The sequence below is a fragment of the Theropithecus gelada genome, chromosome 16, assembly GCF_003255815.1.
Source record: "Theropithecus gelada isolate Dixy chromosome 16, Tgel_1.0, whole genome shotgun sequence".
Lineage (NCBI taxonomy): Eukaryota > Metazoa > Chordata > Mammalia > Primates > Cercopithecidae > Theropithecus > Theropithecus gelada.
In genome coordinates, this window is record NC_037684.1 from 22,697,728 (window position 1) to 22,723,974 (window position 26,247).

The 26,247-nt window shown below is 38.4% G+C and overlaps 1 protein-coding gene across 7 annotated transcripts in view; it reads left to right on the top strand.

Moving 5' to 3' along the window:
- SPAG9 (sperm associated antigen 9) overlaps positions 1 to 26,247 on the top strand; it is a 161,974-nt gene that overhangs the window by 93,293 nt on the left and 42,434 nt on the right. For 6 of the 7 annotated variants that reach the window (XM_025361328.1, XM_025361327.1, XM_025361329.1 and 3 more), the window contains 6 exons: positions 9,427 to 9,634; positions 10,518 to 10,617; positions 16,381 to 16,502; positions 23,260 to 23,317; positions 24,548 to 24,700; positions 25,478 to 25,529. In XM_025361328.1, the coding sequence (XP_025217113.1) occupies positions 9,427 to 9,634; positions 10,518 to 10,617; positions 16,381 to 16,502; positions 23,260 to 23,317; positions 24,548 to 24,700; positions 25,478 to 25,529 (693 nt within the window). Of the gene's footprint in view, positions 1 to 9,426; positions 9,635 to 10,517; positions 10,618 to 16,380; positions 16,503 to 21,444; positions 21,457 to 22,732; positions 22,748 to 23,259; positions 23,318 to 24,547; positions 24,701 to 25,477; positions 25,530 to 26,247 lie in introns of all 7 variants that reach the window. The other variant, XM_025361326.1, reaches the window with a different exon arrangement.

Genomic DNA, 26,247 nt, shown 5'->3' on the forward strand with positions numbered 1-26,247 from the left:
CTATAAGTTGAACCGAATGGGATAATTTGTTTTTTCTAGTTGTAAACATCGTTTATAGTCTGTTAGAAAATAGTTATGCTGCAAAGCCAGATAATACATGACATATATATTCTATATAGCACTAAGCACATGGTGCATTTGGTAAATGGAACAAATGAAAATATTTTGAAGAGCTTATAGATTTTTAGCCTTATATCTAAAACCCATAAGAAAAGGGCACAAAGACTAGATTGCTTTTACTGCAGTATCTCAAGTAAAACTAAAAGTAATGACATTTATTTTGTGTGTGTGGTAAAAACACGTAAAAATTACCATCTTATGAGCTCTGATGTGGTCTCTACAGGGAGAAAAACAAATGACCATTTTAACCATTTTTAAGTATATAGTTCGATAGTGTAAGTATACAGTTCAATAGTGTTATGTATATTCATATTATTGTAAAACAGCACCAGAGCTTTTTCATCTTGCAAATCTAAAACTCTACACTTATTAAATAATAACTTCCTTTCCAACTCCTCTGGCCCCTGGAAACTACCATTTTACTTTCTGTTTCTATGAATTCTATGTCACATATTAAATACTGCACATAAATAGAATCATGTAGTATTTGTCTTTTTGAGGCTGGCTTATTTCATTTAGCGTAATGTCCTCAAGGTTCATTCATGTTATAGCATGTGACAGAATTCCCTTCCTTTTTAAGGCTGAGTAGTATTTGATTGTATGTGTACACCACGTTTTGTTTATTTATTTGTTAATAGACATTTGGGTTGGTTTCACCTTATGGCTGTTATGAATAATTCTTTTATGAATATATACCCGGAAGTGAGATTGCTGGACAATATGGTAGTTCTATTTTTAATGTTTTTAGGAACTTTCTTACTGTTTTCCAGAGTGGTTGCATCATTTTACAATCCTACCCACTATGCACAAATGTCTAATGTATTCATATCCTCTTTTTCTTGATAGTAGTCATCCTGATGGGGGCCAGGTGATGATAACTCATTGTGGTTTTGATTTGCATTTCTCCAATAATTAGTGGTGTTGATCATCATTGTATATGCTTCTTGGCCATTTGTATTACATCTATTTTTTTTCAAAGCACAATTTAAATATGCACGGACATGCCATTGTTTTATATGTACTTCCAAATCTTGTACTAGCTTTTTGTGAACATTCTCTAGTGACATGTACACCTACGATGTGGCAGTTCCCTAAAGGCTCTAAAGGGGGAAATGGGGCTATAAAATAAGTATGTTAGAAAGAGACTTGACAACTTTGTAAGTCTCCATGTTTGACACCACTCATGCCATTGAAAAAGATATCTTAATGATGTCAGACAATAGGATTTGATAGGCCAGTGGTCATTTGCAGTCAAGAGTATTAGCCAAAACAGCACAACCTGGCATGTGACCTGTAAAGTCTAATGTAAAATAGGAATTTGCAGTCTCAAGAAGCCACAGATTGAGTGTGAAATAACAGCATGCAACTCCCCTGGAACTTTATGTTGAATGATTCGTAATAAATGCTTTTCAGTTAGGACCTCTTAAGAATTTTCCCTTGTTTGCATGCATAGTCATGTGTCGCTTAACAACAGAGATACATTCTGAGAAATGCGTAGTTACGTGATTTTGTTGTAGGAACATCACAGAGTGAATTTACACAAACCTAGACGGTATAGCTTACTACACACCTAAACTATATGGTATGGCCTGTTGCTCTTAGGCTGCAACCTGTACAGCACGTACTGAATACTGTAGGCAGTTGTAACACAATGGTAAGTATTTTGTGTACCTAAACATAGAAAACATACAATACAAAAAAAATATGAAATATTTAAAATGGTGTACCTCTATAGGGCACTTACCATGGATGGAGTTTGCAGGACTGCAAATTGCTCTTGGTGAGTCAGTGAGTGAGCAGTGAGTGAATATGAAAGCCTAGAGCATTACTGGACATTATTGCAGACTTTATAAAATGCTGTCCACTTAAACTATACTACATTAATTTTTTTCTTCAATAATAAATTAACCTTAGCTTACTGTAACTTATTTACTTTATAAACTTTAAAAATTTTTTTTACCATTTTGACTTTTTTGTAATAATGTTTAGCTTAAAACACAAACACATTGTATAGCTCTATGAAAATATTTTCTTTATGTCTTTATTCTGTAAGCTTTTGTCTATTTGCTTTTTAAACTTTTCTGTCAAAAACCAAAACACACACATATTATTAGCCTTGGCCTACACGAGGTCAGGATCATCAATGTCAGTATCTTCCACCTCCACATCTTGTCCCACTGGAAAATTTTCAGGGGCAGTGACACACACGGAGCTGTCGCCTCCTATGATGACAATGCCTTATTCTAGGTTACTTCTGCGGCACCCACCTGAGGCTGTTTTATAGTTAACTTTATTATTATTTTTAAGTAGAAGGAGAAGTATACTTTAAAATAACAATGAAAATTGTAGTAAATACATAAACCAGTAACATAATTGTTTATCAAGTATTATGTATGGTATAGAATTGTATGTGCTATACTTTTATACACCTGGCAGTGTAGTAGTTTTGTTAACACCCTCGTGCATTGCACTGGGATATTATGGCAGTTGCAACATCAGTGGGCAACATGAATTTTTCAGCTTCATTTTAATCTCATGGGACCACCACCATATATGCTGTATGCTGTCTATTATTGACCAAAATGTCATTATGCAGATATGGCACATGATTGTATTATCTTGTGAGCGTACTGTTGACCAAAAGTATATTTTAATTTTTAACACGTTGATGATTTTTTTTTTTTTTTTTGGAAAAAAGGTTTTGCTCTGTTGCCCAGGCTGGGTGCAGTGGTATGATCTTGGCTCACTGCAACCTCCACCCCCTTCTGGATTCAAGTGATTCTCGTGCCTCAGCTGCCCAGGTAGCTGGGACTATGGGCATATGCCACTATGCCCAGCTAATTTTTGTATTTTTAGTAGAGACGAGGATTCACCATGTTGGCCAGGCTGATCTCGAACTCCTGGCCTCAAGTGATCCCTTGGCCTACCAAAGGGCTGTGATTACACACATGAGCCACTGTGCTTAGCCTCATTCTATCTTTAGTTGGAGGCAGTTAGTGAGGTATAATACAAGAATATTGTACCTCTGGCCAAATGCTGTGTCCGATTTCCCATCTAAGTGCTTTTCTGCTAATCTTAGAAAGTTGATGTCACCACTACCTGGGATACCAAGAAGAAAGGCCTCTTTCAAAAATGGTTTCCCGGCTGGGCACAGTGGCTCACATCTGTAAACCCAGCACTTTGGGAGGCTGAGGCAGGTGGATCACCTGAGGTCGGGAGTTCGAGACCAGCCTGACCAACATGGAGAAACCCTGTCTCTATTAAAAATACAAAATTAGCTGGGCGTGGTGGTGCGTGCCTGTAATCCCAGCTACTCGGGAGGCTGAAGCAGGAGAATCACTTGAACCCACGAGGCAGAGGTTGTGGTGAGTCGAGATTGCGCCATTGCACTACAGCCTGGGCAACGAGCGAAACTCCATCTCAAAAGAAAAGAAAAGAAAAAGAAAATGGCTCACCCCCTAAAATCAGAGCTTCTCAGCTCTCATGCTGTATCTCTGGGATCTAGTTGTCAGAAGTATGGCCCACACAGTGAGCTATTTTAAAGAGTGTAAAATATTTTTATATGGTAAATATAAAAGGGAAGTAAGTTACGTATAAGCAAATCTCATGTTATTTGGATAGCCTAGGATAAATTTAAAACATAATTTTCTTCTAAGTAGATCCTGATTAACCACTTCCTTGTAGCCTGAAACCTTGGGATTGCTGAGGTATCAGGTCCCTTTCCTGTTTTAGGTTCAGCTCTCTCCTGGTTATTTTCTTTCTTTTTGTTTTTTTCTTTTCACCCTATGATATCTAGACTGTCTCCTGGTTATTTTATTGCATGCCCCCAGATCCACAGGTGAATTTGCAAAGTGGGCCTTTGCCATACTTTTTATGTTGTGAACTTTTAAATTACTAAGTACAATTTTTTCTAAGGTGAAAATAACCTGCCTTTTGTGGGGAGTGGGAGACTGGAATAATAAGGAGGAAGAAGAAATAATTTCTCTGTATTTAAGAGGTAAATGACAATTCCAAGATTGACCTCAAAGTATTTATTTTTGACACAGTTTCAAAGGCATATCACTTGCTCGTATAGATGAACTCAGTATTCTCTAGGGCTTTCTGAATCCGTAGTCTTAATCGGTTTTAAGTGTTTTCATCAACACTGTTTATCAGAAATACAAACTGTTTATTTTATATTTTTTAATGTGTGTTACATTTGAAACCTTTAAAGAATGGGAATTCATGTACATGATAACATGGGCTCAATCTCAGTTCACTGCAGCCTCTGCCTCCTGGATTCAAGCAATTCTTATGCCTTAGCCTTCCTCATAGCTGGGACTACAGGCATGCACCACCATGCTGGGCTAATTTTTGGCATTTTTAGTAGAGACAGTGTTTCACCAGGTTTCCCAGGCTGTTCTCAAACTCGTGGGCTCAGGTGATATGCCCACCTCAACCTCTCAAAGTGCTGGGATTACGGGCATGAGCCCACCATGCACAGCCAAATACTACTTATTTTTTAATAGAGTATATATGAAAGCAAAGACAATGCAAATGGTGCTCGGAGGGACTTGTAGTTGTTTGCACTATCAGCCTCTTTGGCTCCAGAGGTATTAAATACTGTCAGGTTTTTTTTGTTTGTTTGTTTGTTTTAAATACTGTCAGCCTTTTTGACTCGAATGCAAACAAATGAATTTGCTGGAATTAGTACGTTTCTATCAGATACTCTTATATTGGGTGCCAGTTACCAGTTAAAGAAAATAGTTAGCAATTTTTTTTTTTTTTTTTTTTTTGAGACGGAGTCTTGCCCTTTCATCAGGCTGGAGTACAGTGGCGCAATCTTGACTCACTGCAACCTCCGCCTCCTGGGTTCAAGTGAGTCTTCTGCTTCTCGGCCTCCCGAGTACCTGGGATTACTGGCATGTGTCACCATGCCTGGCTAATTTTTTTATTTTTAATAGAGACAGGGCTTCCACGTGTTGGCCAAGCTGGTCTAGAACTCCTGACCTCAACTAATCCACCCGTCTTGGCCTACCAAAGTGCTGGGATTACAGGCGTGAGCCACTGCACCTGGCTAATTTTTTTTTTTTTTTTTTGAGATGAAGTCTCGCTCTGTCGCCCAAACTGGAGTTCAGTGGTGCAATCTCAGCTCACTGAAACCTCTGCCTCACGGGTTCAAGCGATTCTCCTGCCTCAGCCTTTTTTATTGTGTTGTAGTAAGAACATTTAATGTGAGATCTACCTTCTAAAAATTTTTTTTTTTTTTTTTTTTTTGAGACGGAGTCTCGCTCTGTCGCCCAGGCTGGAGTGCAGTGGCCGGATCTCGGCTCACTGCAAGCTCCGCCTCCCGGGTTCACGCCATTCTCCTGCCTCAGCCTCCCGAGTAGCTGGGACTACAGGCGCCCGCCACTTCGCCCGGCTAGTTTTTTTTTTTTTTGTATTTTTTAGTAGAGATGGGGTTTCATCGTGTTAGCCAGGATGGTCTCGATCTCCTGACCTCGTGATCCACCCGTCTCGGCCTCCCAAAGTGCTGGGATTACAGGCTTGAGCCACCACGCCCGGCCGAAAAATTTTAAATGTACAATACATTATTATTGTTTTATGTGGTGGGATCTTGCTATGTTGCCCAGGCCATTCAAGCACTTCTTGTGCCTCAGCCTCCAAAGTAGCTGGGATTACAGGCATGCCTGAAGTATGCAAGTAAGAAGTACTCTTTTTTTTTTTTTTTTTTTTGAGACGGAGTCTTACTCTTGTCACCCAGGCTGGAGTGCAATGGTGCAATCTTGGCTCACTGCGATCTCTGCCTCCTGGGTTCAAGTGATTCTCCTGCCTCAGCCTCCCCAATAGCTGGGATTACAGACGTGTGCCACCAGGCCCAGCTAATTTTTGTATGTTTAGTAGAGAAGGGGTTTCTCCATGTTGGCCAGGCTGGTCTCGAACTCCTGACCTCAGGTGATCTGTCTGCCTCGGCCTCCCAAAGTGCTGGGATTACAGGCGTGAGCCACCACGCCTGGCCGAAGTATTGTACTCTTAAACATGGGTATACTATTTTATTTTTATGTTATATTGTGTCAAATATATTGTACAATTTATTATAATTAATATGTACAATATACTGTAATTAATAGTGGTACAGTATTGCAACTGCCATTAAAATGATGTTGACATCAGTGTGTAATTTTATTGCTAATGCTTTTCCTTTTTTGGAGAGAGTCTCGCTCTATTCCCCAGGCTGGAGTGCAGTGGCGCGATCTTGGCTCACTGCAACCTCTGCCTCCCCGGTAGCTGGGATTACAGACACCTGCCACCAGGCCTAATTTTCGTATTTTTAGTAGATATGAGGTTTCGCCATGTTGGCCAGGCTGGTCTCGAACTCCTGACCTCAGGTGATCTGCCTGCCTGGGCCTCCCAAAGTGTTGGGATTTTAGGCATGAGCCACCAAGGCTGGCTGCTAATGCCTTTCATATCTTATTTTCAAATTTGCCATTTAGAAAAATCGGCCGGGCACAATGGCTCACGCCTGTAATCCAAGCACTTTGGGAGGCCGAGGCCAGCGGATCACTTGAGGCCAGGTATTTGAGACCAGCCTAAGCAGTGTGGCAAAACCCCATCTCTACGGAAAATACAAAAAATTAGTGGGGCATGGTGACAAACGCCTGTAATCATAGGTGCTCAGGGGACTGAGGCATGAGAATGGCTTGAACCTGGGAGGTGGAGGTTGCAGTGAGCTGAGATTATGCCACTGCACTCCAGCCTGGGTGACAGAGTGAGGCTCTGTCTTAGGAAAAAAGAGAAAAATCTCGTGTATGTCTGGAAAAATACGATTTACTTAAATATTTCCCAGTTATTTGCAGAGGAGCTAGAGAGATTATTTATTGATAATCGGTGACTCTTTATTACCTCTTAAAAAAATTATAACTTTCTCCAGACAAGTTTATTTCTTTTTTTTTTTTTTGAGACGGAGTCTTGCTGTGTCACCCAGGCTGGAGTGCAGTGGCCGGATCTCAGCTCATTGCAAGTTCCGCCTCCCGGGTTTTTACGCCATTCTCCTGCCTCAGCCTCCCGAGTAGCTGGGACTACAGGCGCCCACCACCTCGCCCGGCTAGTTTTTTGTATTTTTTAGTAGAGACGGGGTTTCACTGTGTTAGCCAGGATGGTCTCGAGCTCCTGACCTTGTGATCCGCCCGTCTCGGCCTCCCAAAGTGCTGGGATTACAGGCTTGAGCCACCGCGCCCGGCCTAAGTTTATTTCTTAACCCATTTTTAAAGTACTTTAGAATAAATTACTCAATTAAAATTTCTTCTAAATTACTTTTATTTGTAGGTTGAACTTTCTGATGTTAGCCAGGGTGGATCTAAAGCTACCGCTTCAGTATCAATAGCTAAATCGATGTGGCAATAATTCCTACTGATACTCCCTTAAGGGAATTATCTATATAAAATATATAATTTATAATTAAAATATTATAAATATAAATTATAAAAAATATAATTATGTATTTATAATTGTACGAATAGTTACTATTATAATAGTTAATATTTTAAATTCTTAGTATGTGTGAAATACATTGCTAAGCCATAATGTAGAATAACTTAATAAGAATCTTAAGAAGTAGATACTATTATCTCTATTGTACAGATTATAAAACAAAGGTTTAGAAAGGATACATAACTTACCGAAGGTCATACATTTAGTGGATGATAAATTCACTTAATTTACCCTAATCCTTATTTTTATTAATTTTTTTTTTTTGAGACAGAGTTTTGCTCTTGTTGCCCAGGCTGGAGTGCAATGGTGTGATCTGGGCTCACCGCAACCTCTACCTCCTGGGTTCAGGCAGTTCTCCCACCTCAGTCTCCCGAGTAGCTGAAATTGCAGGCATGTGCTGCCACGCCCGACTAATTTTTTGTATTTTTAGTAGAGACAGGGTTTCTCCATGTTGGTCAGGCTGGTCTTGAACTCCTGATCTCAGGAGATCCGCCTGCCTCGGCCTTCCAAAGTGCTGGGATTACAGATATAAGCCACTGCACCCGGCCTATTATTATTATTATTATCATAATTAGTGGTGGTGGCTGTAAACTTTTTGTCAGTTTCTCTTTTCTTAAAACCTGGGTGCTCCAAAAGAACTGCTTCGTTCTTGATAGCCACTGGACAGTTGTTTATAATTATTTTGGAGCTGCAAACCCCTTTGAATATCTGATAAAAGCTATAATTCTTTTCCCAGAAAAATACATTGTACACAAATTTTTGCATACAATTTCAATTTGCGTATACCTCTTGAAACCTATCTGTAGATCCTATAATAGTAATCAAATTTCAGTGAGTATGTAACTCACCTGGATTGCTTGTTAAAATATAGATGACCTATTCTCACTGCCCAAAGTTTGGTGCATTAAGTCTGGAGTTGGACTTAGACTCTGTCTACTCCTCTCTACTCCCTCCTCTTTTCTTTTTTTTCAAAAGATAGGGTCTTGTTGGGCTTAAGGCAACCTCCCACCTCAGCTGGAATTACAGGCATGTGCATGGCTGAAATCTGCCCCCTCCCCCTGCTTTTTTTTTTTTTTTTTTGAGATGGAGTCTAGCTCTGTCGCTGAGACGGGAGTGCAGTGGCGTGATCTTGGCTCACTGCAACCTCTGCCTCCCGGATTCAAGCGATTCTCCTGCCTCAGCCTCCCAAGTAGCTGGGATTACAGGTGCCTGCCACCACGCCCGGCTAATTTTTGTATTTTTAGTAGAGACGAGGTTTCACCTGTGTTGGCCAGGCTGTCTCAAACTCCTGACCTCGTGATCTGCCCGCCTCGGCCTCCCGCAGTGCTGGTATTACAGGTGTGAGCCATCGCATTTTAACAAGCACTTTAAGCACTTCACATGCTTTAGATGCAGGATATTTTAATACCACACTTTACAAAGATACCCCGAGATTAAGAATTTGCTTATTCTACTTCTGTTTTAGAGCAGCTATTACAGACCATATGTTCTAAATGTTCTAAAGTAGGTCTTTATTAGCAAGTGATTGTACAATATTGCAATTGCCATTAAGAATGATGTTGACATTAATGTATAGTTTTATTGCTAATAATTCTTCTATTTTCAAATTTTCTGTTTAGAAAAATCTCATCTGAAAAAATATAATTTACTTAAATATTTCCCAATTATTTGCAGAGGGTCTAGAGAGATTACTTATTGGTAATCAGTGGCTCTTTATTGCCTTTATTTTGAAAAAAAAGAAAACACAAAACAATAGAACTTTCTTTGGTAGATTTATTTCTTAACCCATTTAATGTGGTTTAGAGTAAATTTATTTTAAATTATTTTTATTTGTAGGATGAGCTTTCTGATGTTAGCCAAGGCGGATCTAAAGCTACCACTCCAGCATCAACAGCTAATTCAGATGTGGCAACAATTCCTACTGATACTCCCTTAAAGGAAGAAAATGAAGGATTTGTGAAGGTTACAGATGCGCCAAATAAATCAGAGATAAGCAAACACATTGAAGTACAGGTAGCCCAAGAAACTAGAAATGTATCTACTGGTGAGTGACCCTAGTTCTTTACTTACTAGGAAAGTATTCAGTAAACCCAGATAATGTGGGTATCTTTGCGGGTGTTGCCTGCTTTGTATTTATAACATAGGCGGATATAGTTGGCCCTCTGTATCTGTGATTCTGCATCTGTAGATTGAAAATATTTGGGAAAAAAAAAAAAGATAGCTGTGCCTGTACTAAACATGTACATACTTTCTTCTTACTATCACCTAAACAGTACAGTATGACAATTATTTACATAGCATTTACATTGTATTAGGTATTGTAAGTAATCTAGAGATGATTTAAAGTATATGGGAGGATATTGATAAGTTATATGCAAATACAATTAATGCCATTTTATATAAAGGACCTGAACATCCATAGATTTTGGTATTGTGGGTTCTGGAACCAATCCCCCATGGATACTGAGATAAGACTGTACTTAATTGTATTCAGTGCTTAAAAGAGGTAATGTTTGATTAGTCTTGGAGAGAAACTATTGGGGCCAGGAGTTGGGGGCCAGGAGGTCACAGAGCCTAAAAGACAGGAGGACAGTTCTTTTCTGTCCCCTGTCTTAGTTTAGTCTTTGTCTTTAGTTTCTTTAACTTCCATCTTTTAAATAAGAATGAAAGCAGGGCCTTAGATACATTGCACTCTGTGTTCCACAAAACACAAAGGAAAACTGTCTTTGGTTGCATATTAGTTTTTTATATGAACTGTTAACTGAATATATGATATATTGTATAATGCTGTATTTCCTAAAACCCAGTCTTGTACATTTTTTAAAAATGTTCAAATGATACCTTCACAACTGTAAAAACGACAGGATTTTTATATTGGGGTACTATGTAATATATGTATTGTTTATTTCATCATGTCCTTTTTTAAGGCTCTGCTGAAAATGAAGAGAAGTCAGAAGTTCAAGCAATCATTGAATCTACTCCTGAGCTGGATATGGACAAAGATCTCAGTGGATATAAAGGTTCAAGGTAACATAAATGTTAGATGAAGACATATTCCACCTCCCCACCCCCAACTCCCATGAACGCTGTTCTCCAGTCTCTGACTGGACAAAATGTTGTTGAATAAATGTTAGTGTTATATTCTAATTCCTATTCTTGAAACTGGACACTGTACATGGTTTAAATTTTTTGTTAAATGTTATCTTTGTAGGATCACGAATTAGGTGTATGAGCAGGAAGGATGGTGTCTTAGTCTATTTTGTACTACTATAGCAAAATACCAGAGTGGGTAATTTATATATTTATTTGTTTGTTTGTTTGTTTGTTTATTTTGAGACAGAGCGTCACTCTTGTTGCCCAGGCTGGAGTGCAATGGTGTGATCTCAGCTCACTGCAACCTCCGCCTCTCAGGTTCAAGTGATTCTCCTGCCTTAGCCTCCCTAGTAGCTGGGATTACAGGCATGTGCCACCACGCCTGGCTTATTTTGTATTTTTAGTAGAGATGGGGTTTCTCCATGTTGGTCAGGCTGGTCTCGAACTCCTGACCTCAGGTGATCTGCCCGCCTCGGCCTCCCAAAGTGCTGGGATTACAGGCGTGAGCTACCACGCCCATCCTTGTTTATTTTTTTTGAGACGGAGTCTTGTTCTGTTGCCCAGGCTGGAGTGCAGTGGTGTGATCTCAGCTCACTGCAACCTCTGTCTCCCAGGTTCAAGGGATTCTTCTGCCTCAGCCTCCCAAGTAGCTGGGATTATAGGCACCCACCACCACGCCCAGCTAATTTTTTTTTTTTTTTTTTTTTGTATTTTTAGTAGAGACGGGGTTTTGTCATATTGCCCAGGCTGGTCTCGAACTCCTGAGTGATCAGCCTGCCTCAACCTCCCAAAGTGCTGGGATTACAGACGTGAGCCACTGCGCCTGGATAATTTATAAAGAACAGAAATTAATTTTCTCACAGTTCTGGAGGCTAGGAAGGCCAAGATCAAGGTGCTGGCAGGGTCAGGTGTCTGGTGAGGGCTGCTCTTTGCTTTCAAGTTGGTGCCTTGTTGCTGCATCCTCTGGAGGGGAGGACCTCTATGTCCTCACATAGCAGGAGGACAAGTGAGCCCTGAACACTGGATAAAGCCTCATTATTTTATAAGGACCCCAATCCTATTTATAAGGGAGAAGCCCTTATGGCCTAATCACCTCATGAAGGCCCCATCTTAATACTATCACATTGGCAACAGCTGAATTTTATAGGGGACACATTCAAACTAGGGGAAAAAAGACAGCCGAGACATATCCCATACTTTCTGTAACTTGAGGAAACCAAGAAGCAGGAGTGAAGGAAGTAACAGTGCACATGGCAGGGCTGGCAGCAGTGCTACTTTGAGGGCATGAAACAGACCTTTGGCTATGGAGCATGCTTATTTTAGGGCCAGCAGCAGGGGACTCCAGCCTGCTGGACACTTCAGTCCAGCCCCCTCCTGACTGGGGCTTACTCATAGGATTGCATTGTCCCAGCCACTAACTTGGGGCCAGGGCCCCTCCCCCTAGCACTTACTTTGAGTTTGTGCACGTTTCCTGCTGGGTGGGTTCAGAAGATGATTTCTTTTTTATGTGTACATATGCTAAATAAATGTAATTTAAAAAATCAAACAAAAATGTTTGAATAAACTTTTGTACCTTCCCCCAGATCAGGAAGAGAGAATGTACTTCCATCTTGAGAACTGTAATGATCTCATTATTGGAAGAAATTAGTCTCATTTTAGTATCATTTTACATGGGAAGGCTGTTTAGTGGTAGGAAGAAAATGGTTAGATATCTTTTTTGTTTGTTTTTGAGATGGAGTCTCGCTCTGTCACTTAGGCTGGATGCAATGGTGCTATCTTGGCTCACTGCAACTTTCACTGCTCCCCCCCCACCCCCTCCCCAGAGTTCAAGCAACTCTCCCATCTCAGCCTCCCAGGTAGCTGAGACTACAGGCGTGCAACACCCCACTGGACTACTTTTTGTATTTTTAGTAGAGACGGGGTTTTACCACGTTGGCCAGGCTGGTCTTGAACTCCTGAGCACAAGTGATGTGCCTGCCTCAGCCTCCCAAAGCTGGGAGATTAGATGTCATCTTAATCAGGATTATCCAAAATTCATTGATGCTCAAGAATGTCAGACAGGAGCTACTGCCTTTCTTTTCATTTCTTCTATAAAGTTTATCCTTTAATTAATTAATGTCTATAAAAATAAAGCCATTTATTGATCTCTGTTAAGCATTGTGCAGTACGCTATAGTGGTTAAAAGCACAGACTCTAGAGTAAAACTGCGTGGGTTCAAATCCTATCTTGGATTTGAATCCTAGGTATGTTTTCTCATCTATAAAACAGTGTTGTGTTAATGCCTCAGATGGTTGTGAAGATTAAATGAATCAATATATGATAAATCATTGCAAAATGCCCCATTCAGTAAATGTTAACTAGTACTGTTTTCATCATGATTTTATATAATTTGATTCTAATTACAACCTTATGAGGTAGACTTTTTATGCTTATTTTATAAATAAAGAGACTTAGAACTTGTTCAAGTAGCTTGTCCCAGATTACCAGAGGTGCTAGCAAGAGGTGGACCTGGGATTCAAATCCAGAACCCTCTGTCTCTCTCTCTCTCTCTCTCTCAGACAGGTTCTCATTCTGTCACCACTCTTTTTCCTGGATCCTGCATCACCCTGCTTCTTGATTTATGCCTTTGTTTTGACAGAGCTTATCCTTACTAGCTTTCTCGGTAAAGGGTGCATGACTCTATCACTTCATAGCTTTCTCTTATTCTGTTTGTCTTCAGGTATCTAAAATGACATGCTCATCCTGCCCCTCCTTCATCCCTCCCTTTTTCAGCTGAGATTCTGTGAGAAAATGCAGTCCTAATGTCCTAAGGCATCTCTTGTATATAATGAATTAGCTATGCTCCTGTGCGTCTAGAATAGGACTCTAGGCATGTACTTTCCTTGGGATAATGGAGAAAATACTTAAATCGTTTTCTGTATTCTGTAGATGAAATAAGGAACCCTGGTTGAAAAAGGCTGTGATGTTAACTGTTGGCTTTCTATAGTAGATGAGGATATAATGCCTAAAGCACCATCTTTTCATCCTCCTAATATTATTATATTTCAAATTCCGTTAATGTTCATTATTTATATCAGTATGACTGTATAAAATTAATCTGTAATTCTACTTAGCCACAGAATATAGTATAATTACATTTCATTTCTTTTTTTTCTCCCTCCTCCGAGATGGTGTCTTGCTCTGTTGCCCAGGCTGGAGTGCAGTGGTGCGATCTCGGCTCCCTGCAACCTCTGCCTGTCAGGTTCAAGCAATTCTCCTGCCTCAGCCCCCTAACTGGGATTACAGGCAGGCGCCACCACACCCGGCTAATTTTTGTATTTTGAGTAGAGATGGGGTTTCACCATGTTGGTAAGGCTGGTCTCGAACTCCGGACCTCATGATCCACCCGCCTTGGCCTCCCAGTGCTGGGATTACAGGCGTGAGCCACCGCACCCGGCCCATTTCATTTCCTTTACAACTTTTTGTTCTTCTGAAATTAATAAAGCTTTGGGTTATTTTGTTTCTTTTCCTTATGTTTCTGTGTTCCTGTTACTAAATCATTGGCAGACACTATGAAATTCATAAATGTAAAAGTCCCTAATATGACCAAACACAAAAGCTGTCTGTTTTTTAGGGCTCACTCTCCTGCAGTCTTCTATTCCCATTCTCCAATTGAGACTACTGTCATAGTTGCTCTGGTTCTGGAATATGCCCTCACTATCATCCCTGGAATTCTTTTCACCTTTTTCTTCTGTTGTATCTTTTGTTTCCTGGATGCCACATCATCCTGCTTGTTGATTTATGCCTTTGTTTTGACAGAACGTATCCTTACTAGGTTTCCAGGCAAAGGGTGCATGACAAGTAAATTTTTTTTTTTGAGCACTATGAACTTGAATGTTACAAATTTCATAAGAAGACATACTTGATAGTTTGGCTAGATAAAGAACTATAGGTTGGGAGTTTTTTTTCCATCAGAATTGCAAAGACATTACTTCATTTTCATGTTGAGTTCAGGGTGTTGTTATTTGAGTTCTTGCTCATTTTTATATACTCTCTGAAATCTTTTAAGATTGTTACTTTCTTGATTTTTAAAAAATTAATGATGCTGTGCTTGGTGTAGGGGTCTTTTTTGTATCTTCTTACATGAATTAACTGTTTTCATCTGAACATTCCTATCTTCCAGTTCTGAGAAATTCTCTTTCTTCTTACTGTTTCTTCTGCTGTCATTCTGGAACACCTGTTAGCTATGTATTGAACATCCTGGAATGACTGTCATAATTTATTTTCTCCCCTCTTTCCTGTCTCTTATTTTGTACTAATTGCTGGCAGATTTTCTTTTAAACCCTCTTTCTTTTTTTCTCTAAGTTTTTTTTCTTGGTTGGTACTTCTTACACCATCTTGCTATTTTACGAATGCAACATTTATTCTGAAGAAAATTAAGTGCTTTGTTTTTTTGTTGTCGCTGCTGCCTGCATTGTCTTTTTTTGCTCTTAGTGTCTCTGTCACATCCTCTTTGTTTTGGGCCCTTTCTTTTATAATAGAGGCCTTCTTTAAACATCTGGTACTCTGTGGCTGTTTTATTCATACTTAAGTAAATAATGCTGATTCTCCACTTTCCTGCCTATAACATTTAAACTTGGCTTCCATTGTTACTGAGCTGTGCCAAGAGAAGGGAGGTCTCACTGTTCTGGAGGATTGTATCTAGGTCCAGTACTGCCTCTTGTACAGTTTTTTTTATCCTGTCCTTCTGTTACATGTTCCTCCCTACATGCCCTCCCTGTGGTTGCTGATACCTTCAAATCCTAGGCCTTTCAGGGGTTCTGGCAGCATATTGACCTCCTCCCTAAACCCCAGTGGCTTAGGTTTCAGCCTTCTCTGGTCTAGTGAATCACTTTCTACTGTTTGCCCATCTGTTTTCCATCTTACAGAATTTTGTTCACATTTCATCTGCTATAGTTTCTTTTTCTATTCTCTTTGTCCTTTTGGGTGTATACCTTTTTAATTTCTTAATTTTCATTTTAGTTGAGTTTCTGAGTTATTAGATGATAAATGACTATGTTCTCTCTACTATGTTTAACTGGAAATGGTCTACAGAGTTTTTTCTATTAATAATAGTATTCAGGCACAAACATATACACTTCCCCATTCCCCTATATACCCCTGCAAAATAGGGCATATAGTATATACACTGTTTTGCAACTTGATTAAAAAATAAAACCTTTGTATAATGGGTTTCTTTAGTTTATAAAGCTCTATTTATGTTTTTAACCTTAAAGGTAAAAATTTTAACTTTATATGTGTATAACTTACCTCATCTGTCCCCTGTTAACGGTCATTTAGCTCATTTCAATTTTTGCCACTATAAGAAATGCTACTCTAACCATCTTTTACACACATAATTGCCTTCTTGTGACATAGGTAATCTTTGGGAAGCACTTAGACCAGAAGTTGGTATAGAGCAGAGGAGCTGCCGTTACTGCTTGTGTTTGCTGGAATCATACAAGAAAAACATTCTATAATTTCTTCACCAGCTATTTCCCTGGAGCTTAGTGAGAATTTCTTAGGAAGCCTTTGAGAAATCTTTTTAAATTATATTTTCTAGTAAACATAAATTATAGGTAAGAAAGTCCTATGTAGCTTAGCCTATTGTATTCATTTTACAGCGTCTAAAAAGTCTTTGTCATTTGTTGATTTGGTTTTGTTGTTCTTGTTGCATAGCACTCCCACCAAAGGCATAGAGAACAAAGCTTTTGATCGCAATACAGAATCTCTCTTTGAAGAACTGTCTTCAGCTGGCTCAGGCCTAATAGGAGATGTGGATGAAGGAGCAGATTTACTAGGTATGATAGCTCATCTGAAGAAGTATCATACTGTTTTTAAAATTGATTTTTTAAATGATTTAATTGAAAAGTCCTTTAAAATGTCCCCAACTGCTCAGTGGCACAGGGTTATTGCCCTTTTAGGTAGTTATTGGGAACATATTCTTTGTGATCATGAAAGTTTTAAATGAAAGCACCTTTGCTTATGGGTATGCTTAAAACTGAATTGCACTTAAACTCATATTTTGAATTCATACAACACAATTTATTGAACTCCTGCTACACATAAGAACATGGTGTGTATGTGTGTGTGTGCGTGCGTGTGTGTGTGTGTATGTATGGATTGATGGCTACTTATTTCCTGGCTTACCTAAATTTCATTATATGCTGTTGACTTTAATTAAATAAGAAATTATAACACTTGATTTTTCTAAGCTTTCACAGAGTATATTATGTTGTAGCTCTATGGTAAATATAATCATTTTAAAGTTTGTGTTCTAAAAGAATACATGGTTTGAAAAGAATATTGCATTTGGCTCTTAGACTATTTGCCTGCTGACCTTTGCCAAGTGGCTTCACCTTTTTGGACCTTAATTTCCTTGTGTGTAAAATGAAGGAGCTGGACCCTAGTTCAGGAATCTGGCAAACTGCAGCTTACCTCCAACCAAATCCAGCTGATCTCTTGTGTGCGTGTTTAAATAAAGTTTTATTGGAACACAGCCACCACCATTTACTTATTGTCTGTGGTTGCCTTTGCCTACCAACAGCAGTGTTGAGTAGGCCACCGAAACCTAAAGCCTAAAATATTTACTGTCTGGCCCTTTATAGAAAGAGTTTGCCAACCCCTGCCCTGGATGATCTCTAAAGTTCCTTTCAGTGCAGGATTCTGGCTCATATGAATCAGTTTTGGTGTACCTTCCTTATAACTTAAGACCCTATAGAAATTAAAAACTATATGGAATTAAAAATATATACCTTTGGAGATACTAAGCTAAAAAAAAATTGTATCTATTGGTATAATTATAGTGCAGACTACACTGTTCTCAAAAGGTTTCGTTTGTTAATTGTTATGACTTTGGAGTGGAGTGACGTTGCTTGCATTATTTTATGTTAAATTTATTGATTCCCAGTTATGTCCTTGATATTGTAAAGTGTTTTTGAAGGAAAACACAAGTTCTATCTAAATGTCTATCTAGGCCGGTTGCAGTGGCTCATGCCTGTAATCCCAACACTTTGGGAGGCCAAGGCAAGTGGATCACTTGAGCTCAGGAGTTCGAGACCAGCCTGGGCAACGTGGCAAAAAATACCAAAATTAGCCAGACATAGTGGAGTATGCCAGTAGTTCCAGCTACTTGGGAGGCTGAGGTGTGAGGATGACTTGAACCCGGGAGGCAGAGGTTGCAGTGAACATGGGTTGCACCGCTGCGTTCCAGCGTGGGTGACAGAGCCAGACCCTGTCTCATAAAAATAAATAAATATCTAGTAAGAGAGATTGAAAGTATTTTAAGTACATACAGTTAGACAGAAAGGGACTGTCACCATTAAAGTTTAAGTAAAACTTTGGAAGAAATTGAATGAATTGCGTTTCTTATGGAGGGCTAAGAAAGTTTTAATTCTTTTTTTTTTTTAAAAGACAGACTCTCATTCTGTTGCCCAGGCTGGAGTGCAGTGGCGCGATCTTGGCTCAACACCACCATGCCTGACTAATTTTTGTCTTTTTAGTAGAGACGGGGTTTCACTGTATTGGCCAGGCTGGTCTCAAACTCCTGACCTCGTGATTCGCCTGTCTCGGCCTCCCAAAGTGCTGGGATTACAGGCATGAACCACCGCGTCCAGCCTGAAATTTTAATTCTTAAGGAATACTCCATTTTTATATTTACTTTTATGTTTTAATTTTAGTTAACATCAAATTATACCTGAAAAGTTTCTTTTAAGACATAATTGGTTTAAAAAACTAACTCCCTGGCAAAATTGAGGAGCAGATGAAAAAAATGTTAGAAGAACTTAAAAATGTATAATTCAGTGCAGTAAAATTCACCAGAATCGATATACATCACCCCACAAAATTCCTTTATGCTGCCTGTTTGTATTAACAAGAATGAAGTACTTCTGAATATAATTTGTACACTGTGTTACCTCATAATGCAGTAATGAGTGACAAAATTTTTAAGGTTGGTGGCCCCAAACTTTCTTTTCTTATGAAGCATTTAGAAGCCCTATAGTGCTTAGAAATATCTGTGGTCTTTTAAATCAAATAAAAGTAATATCCTGATGCTTTGGTTTCTTTGCCACTTTAAAGATAAGAAACAGACTACCAACTATCTTTTCCATTTTGTAGATGTTGATACATTTACCTCTAGAATAGTCCAGATTAGAATATTTTAATATATTACTGTAAGTTTAGTTACTTATGAATACTTTTGGTTAAAGATGGTAAATAAAAATGTTCCTGGCTGGGCACAGTGGCTCATGCCTATAATCCCAGCTCTTTGGGAGACTGAGGTGGGCGGATCACCTGAGGTCAGGAGTTCGAGACCAGCCTGGCCAACATGGTGAAACCCCATCTCTACTAAAACTACAAAAATTAGCCGGGCATCGTGGTGTGCACCTGTAATCCCAGCTACTTGGGAGGCCGAGGCAGGAGAATTGCTTGAACCTGGGAGGTGGAGGTTGCGGAGAACTGAGATTGTACCACTGCACTCCAGCCTGAGTGACAGAGCAAAACTGTCTCAAAAAAAAAAAAAAAAAAAAAGTCCTTGGCTTCTCTTCTGTGTAATTCAGTGATAACAAATTTCAGTCATTATATATGGACTCAGTACTTAAGATTACCCTTTTTTTTGAGGCGAGATCTCACTATATTGTATAGACTGTCCTGGAACTCCTAGGCTCGAGGAATCCTCTTGCCTTTAGCCTCCCAAGTAGCTGGGACTACGGGCATGCACCATCATGCCAGCACAACCTTTTTCTGATTTTACTAATTTAAAAGAATCTCAACAATTTGTCCTTTATCTTGATTGGTGTCTCATCCCTCAACTTTCTTATTTAAAACTCTCTTTGCTGGGTTTCTGTGATATCAGCTTGCCTATGTCCTTTCCAGTCTCTGACTCTACCTTTTCACTCATCTTAACAAGATCTGCTTCCTTTCCTCATCTTTCAGATATCAGCGCTCCTGTCCTAGGTCTGATACTTTGAGAAATCATATTTGCTCTCATTGTTTCTTGGTTTTCATGGCTAATTATTCCCAAGTTTTTATCTCCATCCCAAATCTTTTTCTAGAGCCCAAGACTATTATTTCCTAATTGCATACTAGACACCCCTAAGATGACCTGGAGGGCTTTACATTTGACATGTATAAAGCTCAGTTTGTCATCTTTATTGTTCTGTCCCCCAAGGCTGTTCTTGGACCAACAGGCACTGTTTCAGTGAATGAATAGCTCTCTATCCTGCACCTCTCAGTTTCCCTCACAGCGCATCACCAAGGCTTGTTTGTTCCCTCTCCTAAATGTGTGTGTGTATACATACATACGTACATATATATATGTGTGTGTATATATATATTTTTTCTTGCCTTGCTTAAGTGATACATCCTCCAGGAATTCTGCCTTGATCCCCTTAGTTTTCCCTGAAATGTATTCCCATGGCACTGCATTTTATTATACCACTTTTCATACTTTACTGTTATTTTTTAGTTACCTGTCTCCCTGGACAGACTATAAGTTCAATGTGGCTGAGACAACTGTGTTTTTGTTCACGGTTGCATCTTTAGCACATAGCAACTGAGTGAATGGGATTGCTGAATAGTTTTGTTTCACCTCAAAATCGGTGATTCTTCTCCTTTTGGGATTAAAAATTCTTTACAGGAGAATTTGTAAGAGAGCAATGCACCTTTGGAAAAATACATGTATAGAACTAGGTAAAATTGTGCATTTTCTCAAGGAATTACCATATAACTCTGAAGCTCATCTGTGGACCTAGCTTGAGAATCAGTGTTAAAATCCAAATAAAACTTCTATGATTTTAAAAACGGCCAGGCAGTTTGGTTTTTTTTGCTTGTTTTTAATAAGTAAAGTTTTCAAATTTATTGGACCTAAATTTGTGCTTCATTTAAGTCTTGAATAGAAATGAGGCCACTTTAAGTTACGTTTTTCTTATAAAGAATTTTTATTGATCATTTCAAAATGAAATTTTAGCTAATCCTATTGGTTATATATTCAATTTATACACCATATATTAAGGTAACTCTTCATTGGGAATGTGTACATTTAATGTAAACTTTATTTATTTATTTTTGCCATCTCAGAAAGGCTTTATTTCTACTTTATCCGGGTCTCATACATACTCAGAGGCACCATCATGTGTTTCCATTTGGTATCCTCGTGACTTTTTGTAGTCTTTTCCCTTAAGAGTAGACTCTGTACATTGCCAGTTAATCTTTTAACTATAATTTTAAAATGTTGTTGCTGTTGTGTCATTGATGCAAGAAGACCAGTAACAGTACAGTACAGGGAAATTCACAACATATTATAGTGGAACAGCCTGAGTCACATTTAGGTGATGGCGAGGACCCAGTAGCAGTATATTCATGCACCTGAAGACATGCAAGCCGAGTAGGATAATATATGGATCATACAGTGAATTTTCTAAGCCCACTGAGGACTTTGTGTCTTTTCAAAAATGTCCTATATACCCTCCAGTTTGCAGAATATCTGTCTTGTCTACTGGCTTCATGGCTAATGTAAACTTTAGAAACTATATTATAGGATTTGTTTTTCCTGTAGAACACATTTCAATTTTTTTCCTTTTTATAAATATTTACACTTCATTGTGTTTAGTTAATGGTTTCTCTACATCTTGTCAATTTCTTTGTTTCCTCTCTTTTAAAGTAAATGAGTTTAGTTCTTGCTTTCTGAAAACAATCTAATTGAGATTCTCACTCGTTTTTTTTCTTGGGCTGCTTACCTAGGGGAATATTCTGGTGTGTATGATTTTTGAATATTTTAATATTACTGCTTTTTAAGCTAGGTGTTCTTGGCTGCTGTTCTCATCTAATGCTTTCTCATCATTTTTTTCTGCTCAACTATTTTTTTGCCTTTCATATATTTTCAGCTTTCACGCTTATCTAAGTGCTTGAGAGTTTTTAGCAAACATAGTTACTATATAAACTTTTTTCAACCAGTCTACACTCTTATTTCTTCTGTCTCTATAACTTTATTAAAAAGTTAACTTTCCCAGCCATTGTATCTACAAAGGAAGAAAAAGTTAACATTAGTGTTTTAAGCAAATATCTTGCCGAAGATTGTTTTGGAGTTAAGAATTTGGAAACTTTTTTGGGATTTTTATTTTGTTTGCTTTGGTTTCAGTTTGTGGATAATACATAGGTAGATGATTAAGAATTCATTCTGGTGTAAGTACCTTGATCTTTGAGAAAATTAGAATATAGACAAAATATGAGTTCAGGTGCACAGAATATGTAGCATTCCTAGGTTGGCTGTATTTGTTTTAAGTAATTTTAAAATCATTTGGAAAATTACCTTTTTTAAAATAAAGGGACATGTTAACTCCTTTGTCTTGTGTAGTTTTCTTTAGAAAGATTTCTTTCCTGTTTACTTGGGTTATGATTATTACTTCTTCCATTGTATGTGATTTTCCAACATTATTAGCTCACAATTCCTTGAAATGAGTGACTGGTGGGTTTTTTTGTTTTTTTGGTTTTTGTTGTTTTGCTTTGACTTTTTGTTTTTTGAGTGATATTCCCTAGTGTGTTGTTTCATTTCTTCAGTTTCTCAGGAGAATCAAATTACTAGCTTTCTTCTCCCTAAAGACCACTCCATTGGATCTTGCATTGGATGCTGTATGTGCCTGTCTCACAGTAGTCATTAAAATGCCAAACTCTGTCAAAGATAGCCACTCAAGTGATAACTGAACATTATTATTTTATAGGTGGCACTTTGAAGGAAAGTTTGTATTGTTGATTGAAGATTTTCAATCTAATTATAGTCATTTTTATTGTGAGAAAGAATTGGTAAAGCATTTTTAAAGTATACTTATCAGCATCCTTATGAATGAAGGAAATCATCTTTATTTCTGTCTTTTGCACATCATTATGCATTAAATCATAACATTGTGATTCCAGATGTTTTTCATATCATGTATAAAACTTTATAGATTAATAATCTGTTTTCATGCTGTTTCTTACGTAAAACATTTCTTGTTCTTTGTTTTTGCTTTACATGGAATGCATGGGCTTTAAGACCATAATTTCTTTGGTAAGGTTTCATCTGCCTTGGGGTTCTGTCTTTCTTTGGCCTTGGTTTTGCCTGTTCTCTATTAATAAGGTCTAATTTTTAGGCAAAAGCCTCCAAGGTCGGATGTGATTTAGAAACAATTTAGATCCATATTAAAGCTGTTCTTTTTTCCCCTAAATAATGTTGGAATATTAGAATATTTGGCAGAAAAGTCTTGATCCTTTTGAAATATTATCTATGAGAAATAAAATATAGACTAACAGATATTGAAAATTGGCCTCATTCTGTAGCAAGCCAATCCAGATTTAAGAAAGAAATTGGCCAACAAAATCTTTAGCCTTGTTTGTAATGAATAATTATTTGTAATTTTATAATCTATTAAAGTAGATCCATCAAATGAAATAGACAAAATAAGATTAATAAAGGACAGATAACATTTCTAAAACACAACTTGTGACTGTAGCTTATATTTTAAATGTATATGATTATTGATGTATTTATTTTCAAAGTCTTTATCTTTTTTCTTTTGATAGGAATGGGTCGGGAAGTTGAGAATCTTATATTAGAAAATACACAACTGTTGGAAACCAAGTAAGTATATGTGAAATTTTAACAACAGAAGATAAAGAATTTTATTCTTGTCCAAGTCAATGACACTTCATCATTTTAACATAATACTAATGGAATCTCCCTGTCCCATCTCGTTCCCCTCCTCTGAGTGTACACACACACACACACACACGCGCGCGCGCGCACGCGTAATGTTGGGACCTACATTGCCCTGATGGATATGTTTCCTTGCCCTGTTTTTTTGTAGAAACAAATTGTCATCTCCTTTTCACTCTATAAGTATCCATGCCTTTTTCTTAATCTTCTGGATTTGTCCTGGTTTTACACTTTTTTTATTCCCTCCCCTGACATTTGTCTGTTTTCTTATCTCTTCTCCTGAGGTTTCTTTTATTTCCAGACAGATATTTTGAAGTATACTCAGCCTTCCTCTTCAGAGCTGCTTTCCTTAGCTGTGCATCCTTGGGTGCAATTTGTGGAGTCTTAAGCCCTCAGACACATTTAGTGGGACAGATCCCCAGTCATGTGGAAAAGCTGACTGGGTTCCTTTATCAGTTTGCTGTATCATAGCAACTTTGGAACATCTGTGTATATCCAAGACAGAATACAGTTATAATGAGGTCCTATGCCCCAGAATACAGTTATAATGAGGTCCTATGCCCACTATGCCCAAAGGAACTGGATCTCCGTTTTTTTCCTTCAGCTTAGACTGTCTTAACTTTCCAGTTTAGACTGTTTTCTCGTTATTTACTAAAGGTAACATCAAGGAATAATTTTACTTTATTGATTGGGTAATATATTCTCAGGAATTATTAACAATAGTAACCTCATGAATGCTATTTTTAAAATTTAATATTTTCACTTTTTAGTAATTGATGGTCTGTCTTGTTTTATTCATTTGATAAATGAGTAAAACCTTAGACCATTGCTTTGTGTTCTTTTTGCATTTATCTACAAACAACATCAGGTAGAATGTCTTGAAGTATTAAATTATTCATCTTTATGGTTGTACAGTTACTTTAGTCTACAAAGGAATAGCTGAAAGATGGAAAGAATATTTATTTGTGGCCGGGCGCGGTGGCTCAAGCCTGTAATCCCAGCACTTTGGGAGGCCGAGACGGGCGGATCACGAGGTCAGGAGATCGAGACCATCCTGGCTAACATGGTGAAACCCTGTCTCTATTAAGAAATACAAAAAAAAAAAAAAAAAGAATATTTATTTGTAATGATGCACTTGAAATATGTGTTTCTTAGAAATGCTTTGAACATAGTGAAGAATGATTTGATAGCAAAAGTGGATGAACTGACCTGTGAGAAAGATGTGCTGCAAGGGGAATTGGAGGCTGTGAAGCAAGCCAAACTGAAGCTAGAGGAAAAGAACAAAGAATTGGAGGAAGAGCTTAGGAAGTAAGTTTTAACTGTGTTGTTCTAGTTATGCCACAAAGGGTTACAGGTGTAACCCTGAGACTGAGACCTTCTGTCCACTTAAGCCTGGAAGGCCAAGAGCTGCCTGGGAGAGGGCAAAGTGCCCCAGCCCATTGCCTCTGCTGTGAGCAGGCCTCTCCAGTTGCTAGCCTATTATCTAAATATTGACTCCTGTCACCCAGGCTGGGGTGAAGTGGCAAGGCCATGGCTCATGCAACCTCTGCCTCCTGAGTTCAAGCGATTCTCTTGCCTCAGCCTTCTGAGTAGCTGGGATTACAGGCTCCTGCCACCACACACAGCTAATTTTTGTACTTTTAGTGGAGACAGGGTTTCACCATGTTGGCCAGGCTGGTCTTGAACTCCTGACCTCAGGTGATCCACCTGCCTTGGCCTCCCAAAGTGCTGGGATTACAGGCATAAGCCACTGCGCCCGGCCTAAATACTGTCATTTTTTATGTCTATAATGATGCAAAAAAAGTTGGAGACTGTTCAGACATCTTTGTTTTGATAATAAGGAAATTTAAAACATTATTTTTTTTAATCCCGCTTTCTTTAATACCTGTTTATTTCTGAAAACAATGCTATGATATGATGATACTCCACCAAATGAAGGTGGCTAAATACCCTGTTTGGGAAAAGAAAAATAATCCTTTAGTGGTAGTTAAAATTGTTGACCTACTCTCTCTCTCTTTTTTTTTTTTTTTTGAAAAGATGAGCTCAATTCAAATAACATGTTTTGTTTTGTTTTTTCCCCACTAGAGCTCGAGCAGAAGCTGAAGATGCAAGGCAAAAAGCAAAAGATGATGATGATGTAGGTTTACAGTTCTGGACTTTTTTTCTTACCTTACCATGTTTTGGTATTTTGGGAAGCTCTTTCTAAGTAAGCTTTGGATATAATACTATAAAGATTTTTAAAAGTCAGGAAGCATGTTAATGGTCATGAATAGGATAGCTCATGCTTTTACATGGTATCCAGATGCTGAGCTTTCTGGCTCCATGCAGTGTGTTCATTTTCCCTCTGTGCCTCTGTGCACCTGTATTTGCATGTTCAAGTTTGAGGACCAACTGGGACATTTTGGGGTTTTTGGTTGTTGTTATTGTTGTTTGGTTTCAAATTTTGATTTAGAAATATGAAAGCTTAACAATAATAATTATTTAATAGCATTAAACAAAAGATGAAGTCTGGAACTTTAGTACTAGCCAATTAGTTCATATTGTTGTGAACGTAAGTACAAAAGAATAAACATGAGCTTCTTGCTAATATGCTTAGCATACTTCTAGTCTTCTTTTTTTTTTTTGAAGCAGAGTCTCAGTCTGTCACCGAGGCTGGAGTGCAGTGGTGCGATCTCAGCTCACTACAACTTCCACCTTCCAGGTTCAAGCCATTCTTGTGCCTCAGCCTCCCGAGGAGCTGGGACTACAGGTCTAACTTGGCTAATTTTTTGTATTTTTGGTAGAGGTGGGATTTTGCCATGTTGGCCAGGCTGGTCTCTTAACTCCTGGCTTTAGGTAATCCACCCCAGTCAGCC